We start from the raw sequence: 17,392 nt of genomic DNA, 5'->3' as shown, positions 1-17,392 counted from the left end.
CCTGATGATACATGCTGCAGTATACATGAACCCTGAAACGTTTGTGTTGATTGAGAGAAGCCAGTCACAGAAGACCACGTGTTATGATTCCATTTATGTGTAATGTCCGGAGGAGATAAATCCACAGAGACAGAAACTAGATGCGTGCTTGCCTGGGGCGGAGGGGAAGGGAGAATTGGCAGGGACCGTGAACAGGTGTGCGCTTTGACTTTAGGTGGACAGGAATGCCATGCACTTGATTATGGTGATCGTTGCACGACCCTGTGAGTACACTATGAAAGAGTAAATCTTGTGGTAGGTAAATTACAACTCAAAACCCATTCTGAAAAAAAGGAACAGAAGCTCTGTGACCCGAACAAAGCGGTGAAGCAGTGCCTTGTAAGGGGGGCCCGCAAACAGCCTAGCTCACCTGGACATACCTGCTTTATGCTGTTTTTTCAGCGTGATGATTATTAATGCTCCCTCTCACTCTCGGAAGTGTTCTGGTTTAGGCCAGAAACGCAATAGTTACCGTAATGTTTTTTGACGTCTGTACCTTTTAATGGATCAAGATATTCAGCCCATTATTTATAATGAGAAACAACCCCACTCGCTGAGCTGCATGTTTTTCTGCTGCGGCCAGATCTCCACAGGAGGCCCATTTTAGCCTGAGGTTGCCCAGGGTGTGGAATGAGGTCCGAGGTTAAGGACTCCCCGTCATTAGCTGTCATAACTGTGTCCAGAGAGCTAACCAGCTTTTCTCGAGCTTATAACTTCAGAATCTGGCATCAGATTTTTTTTTCTTATTTTTCTTTTTTTTTTTTTTTTTTTTTTTGGTGCATTGTTTGGTTTTGGTTTTGTTTTTTAGAAATAGTTCTGAAAATCATGCATTAAGATTTTCTTCTGCTGTAACTGCTTAATAAGGTTTTTGGTTTCTTTTGGCATCTGATGTAGTGATTTTTGGAATATTTTGTGATCATTTATCCCCTAGTAGTCATGTATTTTGCTTATAACTTGGGTAAATTTTTATCAGTATATAGCCTTAAAGGCATATTAGATATTACCTTACTGTGTCATTACAAATTGGCTCTTTGCTTTTATAATTTCTTCAAGGTATAAACTTAATTTTTAGCTGTCCTTCAGTGTAAGTATGTTCAACTGTTTGGTTGGTTGTGGTCCCTAGTCACCCACCCTTAGATATTTTTAAGATGTAGGCAGACATTCAATGTTAAACTAGTGGCTACCCTTATATTATGCCTTGTTAACAGTTAAACTTAGAAAAAAGATCATGGTGCATAGACTTACTGGTGTATATGCTAATTAATATTTACTGTAAGTAGATGGATATGGTAAGCAAAATACTGAAATGACTGACTAGTATTATTTTCTCTAGCTAACATTGAATTTGGAGTTTTCATCACTTCGGTGATTCTCTAGAGTGCTGTTACCCCACGTCTGATGCTAGGCCTCCCTGTGTTTCTCCACTTTTATGATTCTGTTCCTTACAAGGTCTTAGTATTTGTCGTGGCAGATGTTAATTGACTTCTCCGTAGGGGCCAGTGTGGAATCCTAAGAGCAGAGGTAGGTGAGGACAGGCTGGAGGAAGGTGGTGGGGGGAGCTGGGGCTAGATTTCAGCTGCGGTCGCCCATCCTGGGATAGAGGTGGGTGAGTACTGCCGTGGTGAACAGTGACCGTGAGCTCTGCTTTCCCACGTTCTTAGAGACTGTGTATGGAGGGGGCAGCATGGGATGGGTTTCAGGTTTGAAGAGAAGGCATGGAAGGTCAGAGAGGCACTTTGGAAAGACAAGGTTAAGTGGCTGTGGTGACACCAGGCCACAAGTCCCAGCCTGAGGCAGGCCCCGGTCCTGCAACCTCTTCACAGCTGCCTTCCCGACCGCTCTGGAAATAGGCCTAGGTGCTCCCTCCTGGTTCATCCTCTGCCACTGGGCCTGGTGAGAGAGGATGCTGCGTTTGCAGATGCTAAGTGTGCTGCGTGCCCTGGCAGAACTAACAGCTAGTGCACCTGTGGGGAGTTAGAAGTAACTGGAAAGGGATAAGATGAGGGAGGGCCTTTGGCGTCCGCCCGAGAATGCGGGATGGCGGCTGGTGATTTGCTGGACACAGACTGCACCTACTTCAAAGGTTTTTCTTGCCACTTTAAACCATGTAAGGTCAACAGATGACTCGGGCATTTTGGTAGCAGGTGGGTTCCTGTAGGTGTGGCCTAGAAAGAATAGACTGTTTTGAAAATCACATTTACCTTGCATTTGACTTTCCATTTGTTTGTGTAGCCAAAAGAAGACCCAGAGAGCATCACTCCTCTTTGAAGATGATGGTGACAGTGGAAGCTCCCTGTTCGGCTCCCCTCCCACATCTGTTCCTCCTGCAGCAACGGTATTCTTAACCTTTTAGGCCCAGGAAATATCCTTGAGGTGATGTTACGTGAATAGTGATACTGCCCTCCATCAGGTCCTAAAACCCAACCTTGGAGGCTGAGTCTTACAGAGAAACTTGTTTGCCTAGTTTTAGAAATACCTTCTGGTTAGCGGTATTTTACAGAGGAAGCACGTGTGCAGACTTCTACCCTGGAGAAGTGATTAGTAATCTATTGAATTTTGAAGGTTCTGGAAATAGAAAACTTCTTGGAAGGTGTAGTCATTATGATTGTTAAATAGGACAGAAGGTCAAAGGTAATGCATCTTAACCAGCTGAAGGACTGCACACTGAGCTGGTAAAATATTATCCCCTTTAGGCAACAGTGTATAAAAGATTTTTTGTTTTTAGAGTTCCTAGAATATTTTAAAGTTAAGTGCAGCTCAGTTGTAAACCTATCAAGAAAATTAATTTCAGAATAAAGATGAAGAGTCAGGGTATCTTGAGGAAGATTTAAAACCAGTAGTTTGGGTGGCATTTTCCTTGGTGTAAGGACCATCGTTCTATGAAGGGAGGCTACTTTCCACCATGCTTAAGTCTCATTTTTCACACTAATCCACTTGCATCGACATTTTATATAGTTTTTAGTGAGTCCAGCATATTCCACAAACATTTTTTCCTTAGATCACTTTGGTCTTGCTTTATCTCTTTGGAAACTTTTGTGGGTTTCCAGTCCTTTATTTTGAGTTCAAATCATTATGTGTTTTACAGACCTCTTTCTAACAGTAACTAAAAATCTCCTTACCTTATTATTATTATTCATTCATAGTTTTTTCTATCATAGTCAGTCATGTTCTTTAGTTTCCCAAATTTGTCTTCCCAACCTGATTTAGATATTTCTTCAAAACTTACTTCCTCTTACCATCTAGTCTGGTTAGTATGACAGAGTTGCAGTATTTTTCTCAAGAATTTTTGGTAGGTCACTTACCTCAAAGATGCCAGTAACTCTGGGCAAGTTACATAACCTCAGTCTCCTAATCTCTGAAACCCCCGCCTCTGCATAAGGAAAAGATGGGAGATGAGGCAAAGTGCTCGCTAACTTGTGCTGAGCACCGCTTGGTATAAAACACCGTGACTGGTGGTGGAAACAGACTGTATGATCCTTTCAAATGAATGGACAAGTAGATGTATGATAACTTTTAATGCAAATTAGGAAGAAAGTAAAAGGAAGGGCTAGGTATAGATACAAATACTCTTTTTAAATTTTTTTAAAAAAATTTTTGGCAGGGGTAATTGGATTTATTTATTTTTAATGGAGGTACTGGGGATTGAACCCAGGACCTCGTGCATGTTAGGCAGGCACTCTACCACTGAGCTATACCCTCCCCAGCTTTCATATAAATATTCTTATCAATGAAGCAACTGACAGCCTATTCAGGAGAACAGGAAAACCTTTCCAGATGACATCTCAGCTGGGCCTTGCTTGAAAGATGAGGAGAAATTGCTTCTCCAGACAGTGAGGCTCAAGCATGGAAGGTTTACAGTAGGTTTAAGGAATAGTGAGGATTGATGAGGTGTAGATGGATGAAGGATCATAATCAGGGGTCAGCCGGTGGTCACTTTTAGCCTGTGCTGAATGCAGACAGTGAAAGTTTGGGGTGGGAGATGAAGTCATCTGGTGGGTGCTTTGTTTTGTCAAGACAGCTGTGGATGATGTCAGATAGCTGAAACGACAGGGAAGGGAGGCGGGGAGGAGGGAGGAGTACCTGTCTGGGTGGCAGATGTAGGAATTGAGCACTGGCGCACACAAGGTGTGAACAGACTTGAGACAGGTGCAGACGATAACGGTGGCGGGAACTGTCAGTGGCAGGTGCGGTGATGACTGCTGCTCCCTGTTTGTGCCCTTTTCGCCGCCCTGTCCTGTCTCTCCTGACCCCAGCCTTTTGCTAACGCTCTCACGTGCTTGGGCTTGTTCTATACATTGCCACGCTCATCAGGCACACTTTTCTTTTCTTTTCTTTTTTTTTTGAGGATGTCATTAACTTTTCTTTTGATAGAAAAAAGAGACTGTCCCTAAAGGAACCCCTTTGCTGTTCAGTGATGAAGAAGGGAAGGAGGAGGCACAGTTCGGGGTGAAACCTGTGGCTCAGAAGCCTGAGACTGCCAAAGGGTCGGCAGAATTTGGGAGGACTCGTGTCACTGAGGAGTCCAAAACGGTAGACTTTTTTTTTTTCTTGTATATTCTGTTATTTTTGTCTCTCGCATGTTCTTGTAAAACGCATGCCCGCACACACACCTGGACATTTTTTCTGCCGCAGAAAATAAACAGCTCATTTGTTGAAAATTTCGAAAACACTGAAAACTGCAGAGGAAAATTTATGCTCCCACCATCCAGGGAAACCTTCAGCTCTGCCTTTGCCTTCCAGTCTCTCCTCCCGGTGGACGTGTGCACACGGTGATGTGTGTTTTTCCCCTTTTACGTTATTATTGTTATTTTGTGTTGATGTCTGTTTTGCCCTCCTCTGTCTCATCTTGTTTTTCTTTTTGTTTTGTTTCTGCTTTTGTTTTTTGTGGAGGAGGTAATCAGGTTTATTTATTTATCTTTTTTTTTTTTTTAATGGAGGTAATGGGATTGAACCCAGGACTTGGTGCATGCTAAGCATACACTCTACCCCGAGCTCTACCCTCCCCCTGTCTCATCTCATTTTTCATTTTGGTTTTCTTTCTGCATGTCTGCTCTTTCTGACTTGCTTGCTTTCTCCGTAGTCTGTCTGTTTCCCCTGGTTCTCTTCAACTCCCCATGTGTACCTGAATTAAAATGACAGCTTTAAGAAGATTTTAGTTTACCTTTCTTTACACAACCCTGACGTTGGCTGTGAATTATGGAGTAAAGTGAAATTTGTCTTCTCCTAAAACATTAGCATTCTTCTTGCGAGCAGGCTGGCATCTCTGGGAATCAGCGATTGCCTTCAGTCTCTGCCTTTTCTTTTTTTTTCCCTAACTTTTCTCGTACTCTGTTCAACCATCTAGGTTTAATCTTTCTTCTAAGGCCCACATGAAGTATGTTTTTCCATCGAGGCTCCTTGGAGCTGCAATGATGCAAACATTTTAACTGTACCTGAGTTGTCATGTGACATTCTCTTCCCACTGATTCACTGTGGCCCTTTTCTGTGTTGCCGTGTCCCCTGGGTTATCCCGGGCACAGCCCGCCCCAACCTGAACTCTAGCTGCTTATCGTACTGCCATCTCCCTTGCTTGAGTACAAGGTTCTTGAGGACTGGGGCCATGTTTGTTTCACTCACCGCCATGTCTGTGGTGCTTAGCGTATTACCTTGCACACAGTAGGGGCTTTTAAAATTATATACTTACTTTAAAAAAGCATATTTTTTCAGTTTAACCACTTTGAAATTACAACACGCTTGACAATTGATGACACATTTAATTGGGATTTGTTTCTTCTTTCTTGGCAGTTCATAAGTAACAGTGGTTCTTACACCCCGTGTGTCTTCCCTGAAATGTGGTGCTTGTTAAATGAATAAATGCTGTATTTTAAGATTATTTCAGAGATTCTTCTAATTGTGTAATATGGTGTAATAAGCCTTCTATAGTTTAAGTGTCAGATTTTGTCAATTAAGTTTCTCTTTGGGAATTATGTGTTAGTTAAATACTAGGAAATATATGATCCATTCCCAGTGATCGGCATTTGTGTTACCTCTGTGACTTTGAAGTTGTTTGTTGCTCACAAGCAACCCTGTGGATCAAGGTAATATATGTGCAGATATATATGTATCTTGGTAGTAAGGAGTTATGTGTATAGGCTTTAAACTGATTGGAAAAATCATCTTTGACTATGAATTATCTGTACAAGACTCCATCAGATCAAGAATTGGCCTCAGTGTTTTGTTACCCGGGAGTAGATATAATTGGCTGTCGTGCCCTGAAACATGCAAATGTGACAGTTAGTGAATTCATGAGGTGCTTGGGAGGCCCCACAAGATAATTTGTACTTCCAGATGTTACTCATTTTTTTCTCTTATTATTTCCATTAGCAGGAAGCACCTTTGAATGTATCTAATCAGGAAGCAGCCAAGCATTCTGATTTATTTTCACCATCATCTTCCCTGGACAAAGGAAGTAAAAGTAGAACTAAAACGGTTCTTAGCTTATTTGATGAGGATGAGGATAAAACGGAAGATCAAAACAGCTTCCAGGCTCCGAAGAAAGAAGTAGGAAAGGTGAGAAAAAAGCAATTAAGGTTCAAGTCTTCAGAAGGGTAAAGGAGTCTCATTTCACAGTGTCAGTTCTGTGATGTGAGTTGCTGGAGAACTGAGGGTTTCAGTTTCTCCACATCCACACCATCACTCATTGTTGACCTTTTTCATAATGGCCAAGTATTGGTGAGGATGTGGAGAAACTGGAACCCTCACTCATTGCTGTTGGGAATGTAAAATGGTGCTGCCACTTTGGACAACAATTTGGTGGTCCCTCAAATGGTTAAATGTAAGAGGTACTACATGACCTAGCAATTCCACTGTTAGGTATACATCCGAGAGGAATGCAAACATGCATTCACACAAAAACTTGAGTGTGATGTTCCCAACCGTATTACTCATAATAGCCGAAGGATGGAAACAACTCAGGTGTCCATCAGCTGATGAATGGATAAACAATGTGTTATAAGTGTACAGTGGAATATTATTTGGCAATAAAAGAATTGGACCTAGAGATCGTCATTCTAAGTGAAGTAAGCCAGAAAGAGAAAGAAAAATACTATATGATATCACTCATATGTGGAATCTTAAAAAAAAAAAAAAAAGGGACACTGAATTCATCTACAAAACAGAAACAGACTCGAAGTCTTAGTAAACAATCTAATGGTTACCAGTGAGAGGGGGTGGGAATTTGAGATTTACAAATGTTAGCCACCATATATAAAAACAGATTTTTTTAAAAGTATTAGAAAAACAAAAACAAAAAAAAAAGAATGAATTACTGATACATGCTACAACATAGATGACCCTTGAAAATAAGCTGAATGAAAGAAAAGCCAGTGACAAAAAACTGCATATTGTATGAATTCATTTATTTGAAATGTCCTGAATGGGCAAATCCAGAGAGAGATGAAAGCAGATCAGTGGTTGCCGGGGTCTGAGGAAAGAAGTAGCTAGGGATGGAGAGTCATTGCTGATAGGCCTGGGGGTTCTTTTTGAGATGATGCAAATATTCTAAACTGAGATTGTGGTGGTGTGTGAACGGCCCTGTGAATATACTAAAAATGAGTGAATTTTATGGTATGTGAATTTTCCTCTCAATAAAGGTGTTAAAAAAATAGGGAACAGGTGATGGGCCATAGATAGCCAATGTTTTTTGTAAATCAAACTGAGGATATAGTCCACGTTGATTTTTACAACAAATGATTTATGAATTTGTTTGTTGTACCAGTAGTAGCCTGCTTATAAATGAGAGCTACACGTAGTGAAAAGGAATAATTTGCTGTATTTCCTTCCAGTCTCTTTCTGTGGATGACTTTTGTATGGAATTTTCATGGTTCCAGAACTTTTAACCTTAGTTGCTATGTTACACTACTTTTTGTGTGTAACCAATAATAATTATTAGTTAATTTTTAATGTGATGTAGTTGTCAGAAGTGAGTTTTTTATTGTCATTATTGTTATTTTAATTTGTAGTTGTGATACTAAAGAAGAAGAGGGAATTTTAGAATCCAGTTGGGGGCATTAGAGTTCAAACCAAGTGATGTAAATAGTAACTTTTGAATATCAGATTCCCTAGCAAACAAAAAGAACTCATTTGGGATCCGACAGTGGTGGAGTGGAAGGTGGACAGCATTGGCAAAGGTTGGCCGGTCACACCTGTGCCAGGTCCTTGGCCTCAGATGCTGATAAGTTCAAGTTAGAGATACGTACTTGACCACTTTGTGTAGTTTCCAATATTAAGTCAGTCGGTGTCTCTTCTTCCCTTTGGGGATGAGATGGAGAGAATTTGTTTAATTTTATGTGTGTTCACCCCTAAAATATTTCTCCATGTGGAACTAAGGATCGTTCTTAAATAAACAGTTCAGACTCTATACAAAGGTTGAAAGATGATCTCTCCAGATTATATATCTGTATTTCTATATACTCTCCACTATTTTTGATATCTCCGTAGTCTTTCCGTCATATGACTGCATCATTCCCCTTCTGATTGGCACTCAGCCTGTGTCCGGCCTTTAGCCACTGTAAACAGAGCCGCAGGGCATATCTTTGTGGTTCCGTCTTTGCAGCTGTGTGTGATTTCCTTGAGAAAAATCCTTACGACTCTGTAAAGTACATGAACTTTGTTCTTTTTCCTAGAGTCCTGAGCCTGAGGCCCGCCCCAAGAGCACAGGCGTCTTCCAGGATGAAGAGCTCCTTTTTAGTCACAAGCTCCAGAAGGACAATGACCCAGATGTTGACCTTTTCTCCGGCACCAAAAAAACCAGGGTCAGTTCCTGTTGGTTCTCCCCCCTCAGGGCTTTGCTGTCATATTAGGTGTGATCTCCACAGCTTTACCTGGAGCATTCTTTGAATTGTTTTTGCTTTGGATATTGAATTTGAGTTTTGTCTCTTCTGTCTAGTTGCTGGAGCCAAGTGTTGGGAGCCTATTTGGGGATGATGAAGACGATGATCTTTTCAGCTCTGCCAAGTCGCATCCTTTGGTACCAGCCTTTTGTTCTCAGTACTGCGGTGTGTGGGAAGGCTTCTGGGAGAGGAAATTAATGTCCAATTACATGATTAAGGAGAATGCTCTCTAGTGGACAGCAAATAATGTGCTGATGACAGTGTTTATGTTGTCCCCATCTTATGTTTCCTAACTAACATTAAAGCATTAACTGACTCAGGCTTTCTCACTGTATGACACATTTGTTTGATTTTTGTTTATTGAAACACCAATGCATGTGTTACGATGACAAACTATTCATGCCTTTCAGGTAGAAGGCTATAAATCTGGGTGTGGTTAGCCTGTGTGTGTCATTTCCCCCCTTCCCCAGTAGATTTTGTAAGTACTCTCAATTTTCTGTTTACCATAGAGAGGACGCCTGAGGAAGTCACAGCCTTTAGAACGCTATTTCTAAAATGTCACCTTTGAATTTGTGCATTTGACCCTCATTTGAGAGTTGACTTTTAAAACTAAGAAGCCACTCTTTTTTTTCCTTCTTCTTTTTTTGCATTATGACTTTTCTTTAAAATTTCCAAGATACTTAACAGACTTTGGGTATTCTTTGCTTTTGAAGATACCAGAAAAGAAGAAGGTAGTGAAAAAAGACCAGTCTGTTTCCTCTTTCAAGAATCAGAAACATCCTGAATCCACTCAAGGTATCAAAGAAAAAGGCATATGGAAATTGGAGACACCTCAGGTTAGAACTGATCTCTTTAAGGACTCTCAGCTCTTGTTTGCGTCCCAGTACAGAGTAACTCCTTCATGCAGGCCCCAGGTCCTTCAGAGTTCTCTTAATTAAGGAGGACACAACCACCAGGACCACCTCTCTTTGTTTACTGTTTTTGTTTTTTAACCGCTGCTCATCTCTCCTCTCCTCACTCCACACTCCGGTTCCACAAATCTATACTTACCGTTCTATTTGGAGTACCCTCAGGTTTGATTCCAAGATAGAATTAAAGTAGGATGAATACCTTCTTCCCACTAGAACCCCATTTCTCCCTTTGAGCTACCTTGGTGTAGGATTCTATTAGAATTAAGTATCAATTACATCCAATTTCTCGGTTCCGTCTCTGTGTTACCTCCTCTGAGCTCATCACTATTAGGCCTCCATCCTCAGCCGTCTTCTCTACGGCGCCACTCCTGAGAACAGACCAGCACCAGACAGTGAGTCCTGGTTCTGGCTGAGAGCTGTCCCTGGACGTCTCACTGAGGCCTCAGTGCTCTGAGCTACCAAATGAGGCATGAGGACTAGCACCTCTCCAGTGACTTGAGTCTCAGCTTCTTCTGCCCCTAAAACGAGTGCATTAGGCTGCAGTTGAATTTCTGTGTGCTCTGTAATATTTGCCGTGTGAGATAACCAGCTGCTTTAACCAGGTTTTGGTGCTCGGATACACCGCACTTCTTAACGAATCTTACTCATGACCTTTGTCTCCCTTTACTCCATGATTGCTCTCACAGCCCTCTACTTTCACAGTGGATAAAGAGTCACAAATGAAGTAATGTAGTGAGATGTTTTGAGGCCCCAAGAGAGATCTGAATGCCTTTTCCATTATAGAACTACAGAAATTGACAGCTTTGTTCCATCACAGAGTTATTTACAGACATAAGCGTAATCCAAGAGACACTTTTCCTTCTGTTTCCCTGATGGATTTTTAACTGAATGTAATTTCACACAGGACTCTCCAGGTCCCGCTCCATTTAAAAGCAAAGAGCCATCCCCTCGGATCTGGAAAATACAAGTAATTATAACATGTCTGGAATCTTCGTTGCCTGCCTTGCGGCATCTGTAAACTTTTTGGGGTTTTCCTTTTGTCAGCTGCTGCCAGGCATCTTCTCATCTCCTCTTCACCCTCTAGCTGTTGCTTCCTGTGTGCTGGGTCTGTAACACCTCTTCTCTGGTCCCTGCGGTGGGCACAGGTGTATAACCATCTGTTTTCATTCTAAGACTAGATCAGGAGACTTCCCTGCTCACCTCTTTCTCCTCTCGTACATTATATTATGTACAGTCTCTCTTCCTGTGTCCCAGTAATGATAGTAGATTGTTGTGTTTAAGGAAGCATACAGAGTAAGTTTCATCTTTCTTTTTCAGGCAAATTTAGCAATTAACCCAGCAGCCTTGCTTCCTGCAGCGACGACCCAGATCTCGGGAAAGAAGCCTGTTTTGTCGGAGTTGGATTGTCCTTCGTCTGAACCCGGGAGGATCCACAGTCCAGAAAGTGTGCCTGCTCTTCCCGGGAGCGGGGAGGCTGGCGTGAGTTTTGATCTCCCAGCTCAGGCAGACACCTTACCCAGTGCCAACAAGGTGAGGAAACTGCCTTTGCTTCCTTGCCTGCCTTTTTTTAAAAAAAAAACAAAACAAAAAACCAGAACAATTCGTGTGTTTCTTCCTACTCCATCCTTTGCACATAATAGGCTGACCGTGATTCCTCACTTGAAGGAGGTACCTCATCTTTCCTTCAGCCTTTCCGCCCTCCTTCCACCTCCCTGGTTCTGTGTCTCCTCTCCCACTGCCCGCATTTGTTCCATTTACACTCTGCTCAGGAGATACAGTGAAGTCCCAAGACCTCCCGGTTCTCTGGCACTGCCACGTGGAGGTCTTCTAAACACAGAGCCGATCTCCTTACCCTGTGCTTCCTCTGCCATCTCTTTACTGCTCAAAGGAGGACAGTCAGGCTCCTCAGTTTGGTATTAAAGCCTTTTACAGTCTATGCTCACTGAAGCTTCCAGCTTCCCCACCAGTCACCCCGACACTATCAGCCTAAACCCAGTCTCAGCAGGCACTGTTCCCTGAACACACATGCCCCGACCTGCTGCCGCCGCCGCCATCAGCTCCCGCTGTCTCCTCTTCCTCATCAACAGCTCTGCACAGACTTCACAGCTTCTGGGATATTTCCCGTCCTGCCCCTTGTCCCGGGCTCCCTCCCTGAGATCCCCTGGCACTTATGGTCCTGTCACACTGTTCCATAGGACTGCGGACTTGTGCCAAATGGACTGTGAGCTCTTGGGGGTTTTGCTTTTTAGTTGGTTCTTGCTTTTTCAATCCAGTCTTCCTGCTCAAAAAAAAAAGTCTGAGCTGTTCTCTGAGTAGGCGACAGTACCTAGGATAACCCAGCAGATACATTCATTTCAGATATTTCCAAATCTGTTTTTCTTACAAAAAATAAAATATCTTTTTTTCTTTTCTCTTTTTTTTTTTTGGTTAAGCTTAAATTGGCTGCTTCATGAAACAATTTGTGAAATTTCCTTGAAAAAGACTAACACAATCAAGTACTTTGCCCAAAGTATCTTATGCCTTCTTAAAACTACTTGATTGTATGTTTTTGGAAATACTACAAATATTACATTATTGCTAATAAGTGACTCATATTTCGAGGTTTTATTGAAAAAGTTCTGATTCCTAAGCCACATTTTCTTACTTAAAGTATTTAACGCTTGGAGTTAGTGTTTGTTGACTTGAAGAAAAGAACATGTGAGATTACCTCTCTTTCTTTATCTTATCTCTCTGCTCCTGGGGCCCAATTTTAGGCTAGCCTTCTATTAAAGGTCAGTACCAGATTCCCCCTGATTTGTTCTCGTTTTGAAAGATACCCACATTGAAACTGAGGGCAGAGTAGGGGCCAGGGAGCACCGTGGGACACAGAGCATACCAACACACCTACTTCACAGGGTTCCAGTGGCGGATGAAACCTTTTGTATGAAACTGAGTGGAAATTGCCCTCAAAAGACTCAAAAACAGGGACCACTAAGGAATTAAGAATGACTTAGTCTAGGAGGAGTAGGAGTTCTTAAACACCTTTGAAAATCTTTGAGCAATAACCTCTTCTGTGTCTGAGATAATATCTGGATGGAAGTGGACCAGACAGCCTGACTGTATTTTTAGTCGCTGATTATTTGCCTTGTTAGCTTTGAGCACCTTATAAAAATGGCCAGATCAGCAAGTGTTTTTTTTTGCCATTGCAGAGCCGGGTCAAAGTGAGAGGGAAGCGTAGACCACAGACGCGTGCAGCCCGGAGGCTGGCTGCCCAGGAGTCCGGCGAGGCTGAGGACATGAGCGGCCCCAGAGGATTTGTTGCCCAGTTGGCAGATGGCACTACTTCACTGGATAGTCGTCAGCCACAGCCCAGGGCGACTGGTGGAGAAGAGAGGTCTGAAGAGGCCGTGGCAGCTGCGACTCCAACTTGGGCAGGTGGTCCTGTGCTGGGAGTGGACAGAAGCCCCTTTGCCAAGTCTCTGAGTCAGCCTCTGGAGGGTGACCTTTTTGATTCTGGAGACATCTTTTCCAAGGGCATCACATCTCAGTCCACGGGGAGAAGAAAAGCCAAGGGGAAGGCAGCAGACAGCCCGGCCAACCCGCCCGGGGGGAGTAAAGAAAAAAGCCTCCTGTTTCCTCCTCTGGGGGAAGCAGGCAGTGACGACGATCTCTTCCAGTCTGTTAAACCAAAACCAGCGAAGAAAACGAATCCTTTTCCTCTCCTGGAAGATGAGGATGATCTCTTCACAGACCCAAAAGGCAAGAAGAATGAGTCAAAACCCAACAGTCAGCAGGATGTTCTCTCAAAAACAGAAGATATTTTTGAGGTAATAGGACATAACAGCACATTTTTCCGTGCCTGGTTCTTTGTTGAGGAAAATACCCGATAGGCTCATGGGAACCACGGATTACATTAGACCTGTGTTGTGGCTGCCCGATACCTGCTTGCTTAGTCATTGCAGTTAGGTTCTCTTACCAGTAACTCTGAAACTTATTCAGAAGCAGTTTTCTGTTTTGTTTCTGGCCGTAGCCACTGACACAGATCCTGATTTTTATAGTTTTTCTCAGGATGTGGCTGCAGTCTGTGTATATAAAATAGTGTATCTACAGCTCGCGTATTTAACCTCTGGTTCTTGGGGAAACAGGCCCTGGCTGGAGCTGACTGATGCTCTAACGCAGGTAGCGAGGCCTTCGGGACATTCTTCAGGCAGATTTTGTTGAGCATCTAGGTATTGGAGCCACAAGCCGAACTAGGACCACTGCTCTGCTCCCCAGGGCTCTCAGGGAGAGGAATCGGAGACAGACAGGGCAGCCTATAGATAACGTTTTCAGGGAGTGTTAAATGCCATGAAGAAAACAGCCCAGGGCAGTGGGCAGAGTGATGGGTTGGGGTGGGAGGTGCTTCTTCGGGTAGGACTGGTAGAGAAGGGATTCTGGTAGAGCCCACGTGTGATCCGGGACTAGAAGAATGAGAGGGACGGGGCCAGGCAGAGATCTGGAGTGACACGTTCCACACGGAGGGGCGGGTCACATGGCTGTTCCAAAACACTGTGGCAGTTTGCCTTTCTACAGCTTGTTGAAATTCGTGTATGTAGTAAAAGAAAAAAATTGGATTTAAAATTGTTTTGCTTTTTTTTTTTTTTGGCTTACAAGGATGATATATTTGCTACAGAAGCAATTAAACCTTCACAAAAAACAAGAGAGAAGGAAAGAACATTTGAATCCAACTTGTTTGATGATAACATTGATATCTTTGCTGACCTAACTGTAAAACCCAAAGAAAAGTCCAAAAAGAAACTGGAAGCTAAGTCTATATTTGATGATGATATGGGTAAGTTTGGAGTTTTACACATGACATAGTGAGTCATTACTGTTCAGTGACTTGATATTTCTTCTGCCACCTTTGTCTTGACCCTTTCCTGGAAAATGTGCCCCAATGGAACCCAGTGGGTTTCCTTTGACCTGCTCTGTAATTCTGAGGTAGGCTGAGGGCGGATAAAGTAAATGAGATAGTTACTTTGGTGAAACAGCTTTTTGTTATGAACATCAGGGAGTTTGAAGGAGCCTAGAATTTTACTTTTCAGGTATAGTTTCACTTTTATCTTAGTGTGCCACCTGCCAATCCTCAATGATGAATCTGAACGCTGATACCATGAAAGGAGGATCAGAAGCTGCCCCACATGCTAACGTAGGCTGAGGTGGCTGCCTTGGCCGTGATACAGTTCTCGCTGGAGAGTGGAAGTCAGTGGTTCAGAGAACAGAGGGGCAGTGCAGGAGGGGAGCAGGATGACATAGGAAGGCAGGCGGGAACTCAGACTTTGCCTCGCACCAAAGATCTTCTGTGTTTGTAAACATGCTCATTTTCCCTCCATAGTATAACATCTGCTTTCTTAATGGGCTTGCCAGATGCCCCATAACTCTTAAATGTGAAGCTTCTGGTATATCCTGTGTTAGTGCGTAGGACTTGGGCTGAGGCCAGATGTGAGCTTCTGCCCCCTCTCCTCCTCTCTCCCGTTCTAGACCTTGCAGTTAACTGGGAGAAGGCTGCAGAGCCACACTGGGTCTACTCCCCACGCAAGTATGCTCTGTCTCTACCCCGCTTCCCAGCACAGGGTACAAAAGAGAATTTATTACAAAAAAAATGTGATACACGTCTGTTGTAATAGACTAATACTATTCAGAAACTGTAATAAGTAGAAAGCAACCCCCGGAGGTAATAATTATTGAGAGTTTGGTGTGTACACTTTCAGACACCGTGATAGTAGTATGGGTTTGCATACATATAAGTATATTCTTATTTTTTTTTCCCAAAAATAAGAATATACTTTCCTGTTCTGCTATTCCTTTTGGTCACAGTATCTTCCCATGTCAGTACATAGAGATCTACTTCCTTGTCTTTAGTAGTGGTAAACTGCTTTGTATTTAGCCATTAGCCTTTCGAGGGTGATCTAGATTGTGTCTTATCTGTTACAAAGGATGCTATGGTCTTGAACATTTGTGTATACATATCTTTATGTACACGTGCTAAAATCTCTGTAGGATAGAATCCCAGCAGTAACATGACTGGGTTACTGTCATTACTAAGATGAGTCATGGGACACTGGAGTCAGTGAAACACTAAACACAAGTGTAGTCATAAAGACTTACATTCCTAACATTGAGATGCCTCAAATAGGTACATTTATTCTGAAAGACAGCGACCTGTGTGGGATTTCCCCTTGCTTATTTTTAGTGCCCTTTCCTGTTAAAATCCAGCGGGAAAAGAATGTACAAATAAGTATAGTGTCACAGATGAAGTCGGGGGCTGGGTTGGAGAATCAGTTATCCTTCCCCTTTTTGTCTCATACACGTGTACACACATAGCTTTGTAGCTGTGAAATTATGCTCAGAGAGAAACTGTGACTTGTATGTGATCATAAAACTTAGTAGCAGAGCCAGGACCAGAATCTAAGAGGCTTGGCTTGATCATAGTGTTCTTTGGTATCCCATACTGTTAACCAGACTTGAGTCTTTGCTGGTTCGTGCAGATGTGTCTTGAAAGCACACATTTTCTTGCCTATTCAGCAACTCTTTTTGTTTTTGTTTTTCCTTTTTAAAGATGATATCTTCTCCTCTGGTATCCAGGCTAAGACAGCCAAACCAAAAAGTCGATCTTCACAGACAGTACCTGAACCAAGATCTGAACAGAAGGTGTCCGGCATATTTGATGATCCCTTGAATGCCTTTGGAGGCCAGTAACGTGTACAGGGTATCTTTCAGCTACATCCTTGAGTTAATGATGCTGTCTTGAGTGCTCATTGTCTTAACTGGATTATAAAAAGCAAATACTGAAACAGCTACCCAACTTACTTAGTATTTTTCTGTACTAGTTTTAATCATGCTTAATACTGCAAAACAAAAATAAATGTTTCACAGTGTTTTGTTACTGTTTTTTTTAAACCATATTTTGATTTGTTAACCCTTGGTACTGGGCTATAATTTAGGGCATATTAGAGAAGAAACCTATTTATGCCTTTCATGGGTGGGCAGGGACTCTCAGAGGTAGCAAATGCCAAACAGATGACCAGGAGTCTTCCCTACATGTACGTGTATGGGAGCCCTAGCTTAGTCAGAGCCTGGGCACTTGATAGAGGAAGAGGATGAGAGATTATATACTTCATGAGTCTTTGCAGTTGGAGAGATTTCTTCTTGTTCCACTGAATTCTGAAGATGTCTGTACAGGTCCACTAAAGCAAGGTTTGGCGAACTATGGCCCTTTACTGTTTGTCTTTGTAAATAAAGTTTTATTGGAAGGCAACTGTACCCATTCATTTACATATTGTCTTTGGGTGTTTTCACCCTACCTGCAATGCCAGAAGTGAGTAGTTGCAGCAGAGACTGGATGGGCCACAAAGTCTAAGATACTTTCTATGTGGCCCTTTACAGAAACGGTTTGCTGACCCTAGCCCTGAGGCATTCATTTCCATTCCTTGGAGCTTAGCATTATTTTGTGAAAGAAGCAGAATGAAGCCAGATAATGGTGGGGAGAAGTGCTGAGGATAGAAATGTCAGTTCTAGAGCAGCACTGTTCCAGAGATCTCTGCATTGATGGGA

The 17,392-nt window shown here is 42.6% G+C and overlaps 1 protein-coding gene and 1 non-coding gene across 12 annotated transcripts in view; one reads left to right on the top strand and one right to left on the bottom strand.

The window, feature by feature from the left end:
• Positions 1-16,716, top strand: part of LOC105093427 (WASH complex subunit 2) — a 49,212-nt gene extending 32,496 nt beyond the window's left edge. For 5 of the 11 annotated variants that reach the window (XM_031460957.2, XM_031460953.2, XM_031460952.2 and 2 more), the window contains 11 exons: positions 2,272-2,374; positions 4,411-4,569; positions 6,403-6,588; positions 8,703-8,831; positions 8,966-9,046; positions 9,623-9,745; positions 10,725-10,787; positions 11,138-11,350; positions 13,009-13,626; positions 14,453-14,630; positions 16,398-16,716. In XM_031460957.2, coding sequence (XP_031316817.1) covers positions 2,272-2,374; positions 4,411-4,569; positions 6,403-6,588; positions 8,703-8,831; positions 8,966-9,046; positions 9,623-9,745; positions 10,725-10,787; positions 11,138-11,350; positions 13,009-13,626; positions 14,453-14,630; positions 16,398-16,537 — 1,993 coding nt within the window. In that variant the 3' untranslated portion in view covers positions 16,538-16,716. The remainder of the gene's footprint in view (positions 1-2,271; positions 2,375-4,410; positions 4,570-6,402; positions 6,589-8,702; positions 8,832-8,965; positions 9,047-9,622; positions 9,746-10,724; positions 10,788-11,137; positions 11,351-13,008; positions 13,627-14,452; positions 14,631-16,397) is intronic. The other 6 variants (XM_031460958.2, XM_031460950.2, XM_031460959.2 and 3 more) reach the window with 4 other exon arrangements.
• TRNAV-AAC (transfer RNA valine (anticodon AAC)) lies at positions 3,667-3,739 on the bottom strand. Its single transcript has one exon. It is a non-coding gene; the product is annotated as a tRNA-Val (tRNA).
• Positions 16,717-17,392: the final 676 nt, after the last annotated feature.

Source organism: Camelus dromedarius, chromosome 8 (assembly GCF_036321535.1).
Source record: "Camelus dromedarius isolate mCamDro1 chromosome 8, mCamDro1.pat, whole genome shotgun sequence".
Taxonomy (NCBI): Eukaryota; Metazoa; Chordata; class Mammalia; order Artiodactyla; family Camelidae; genus Camelus; species Camelus dromedarius.
This window is presented reverse-complemented; position numbering and strand designations above follow the sequence as displayed.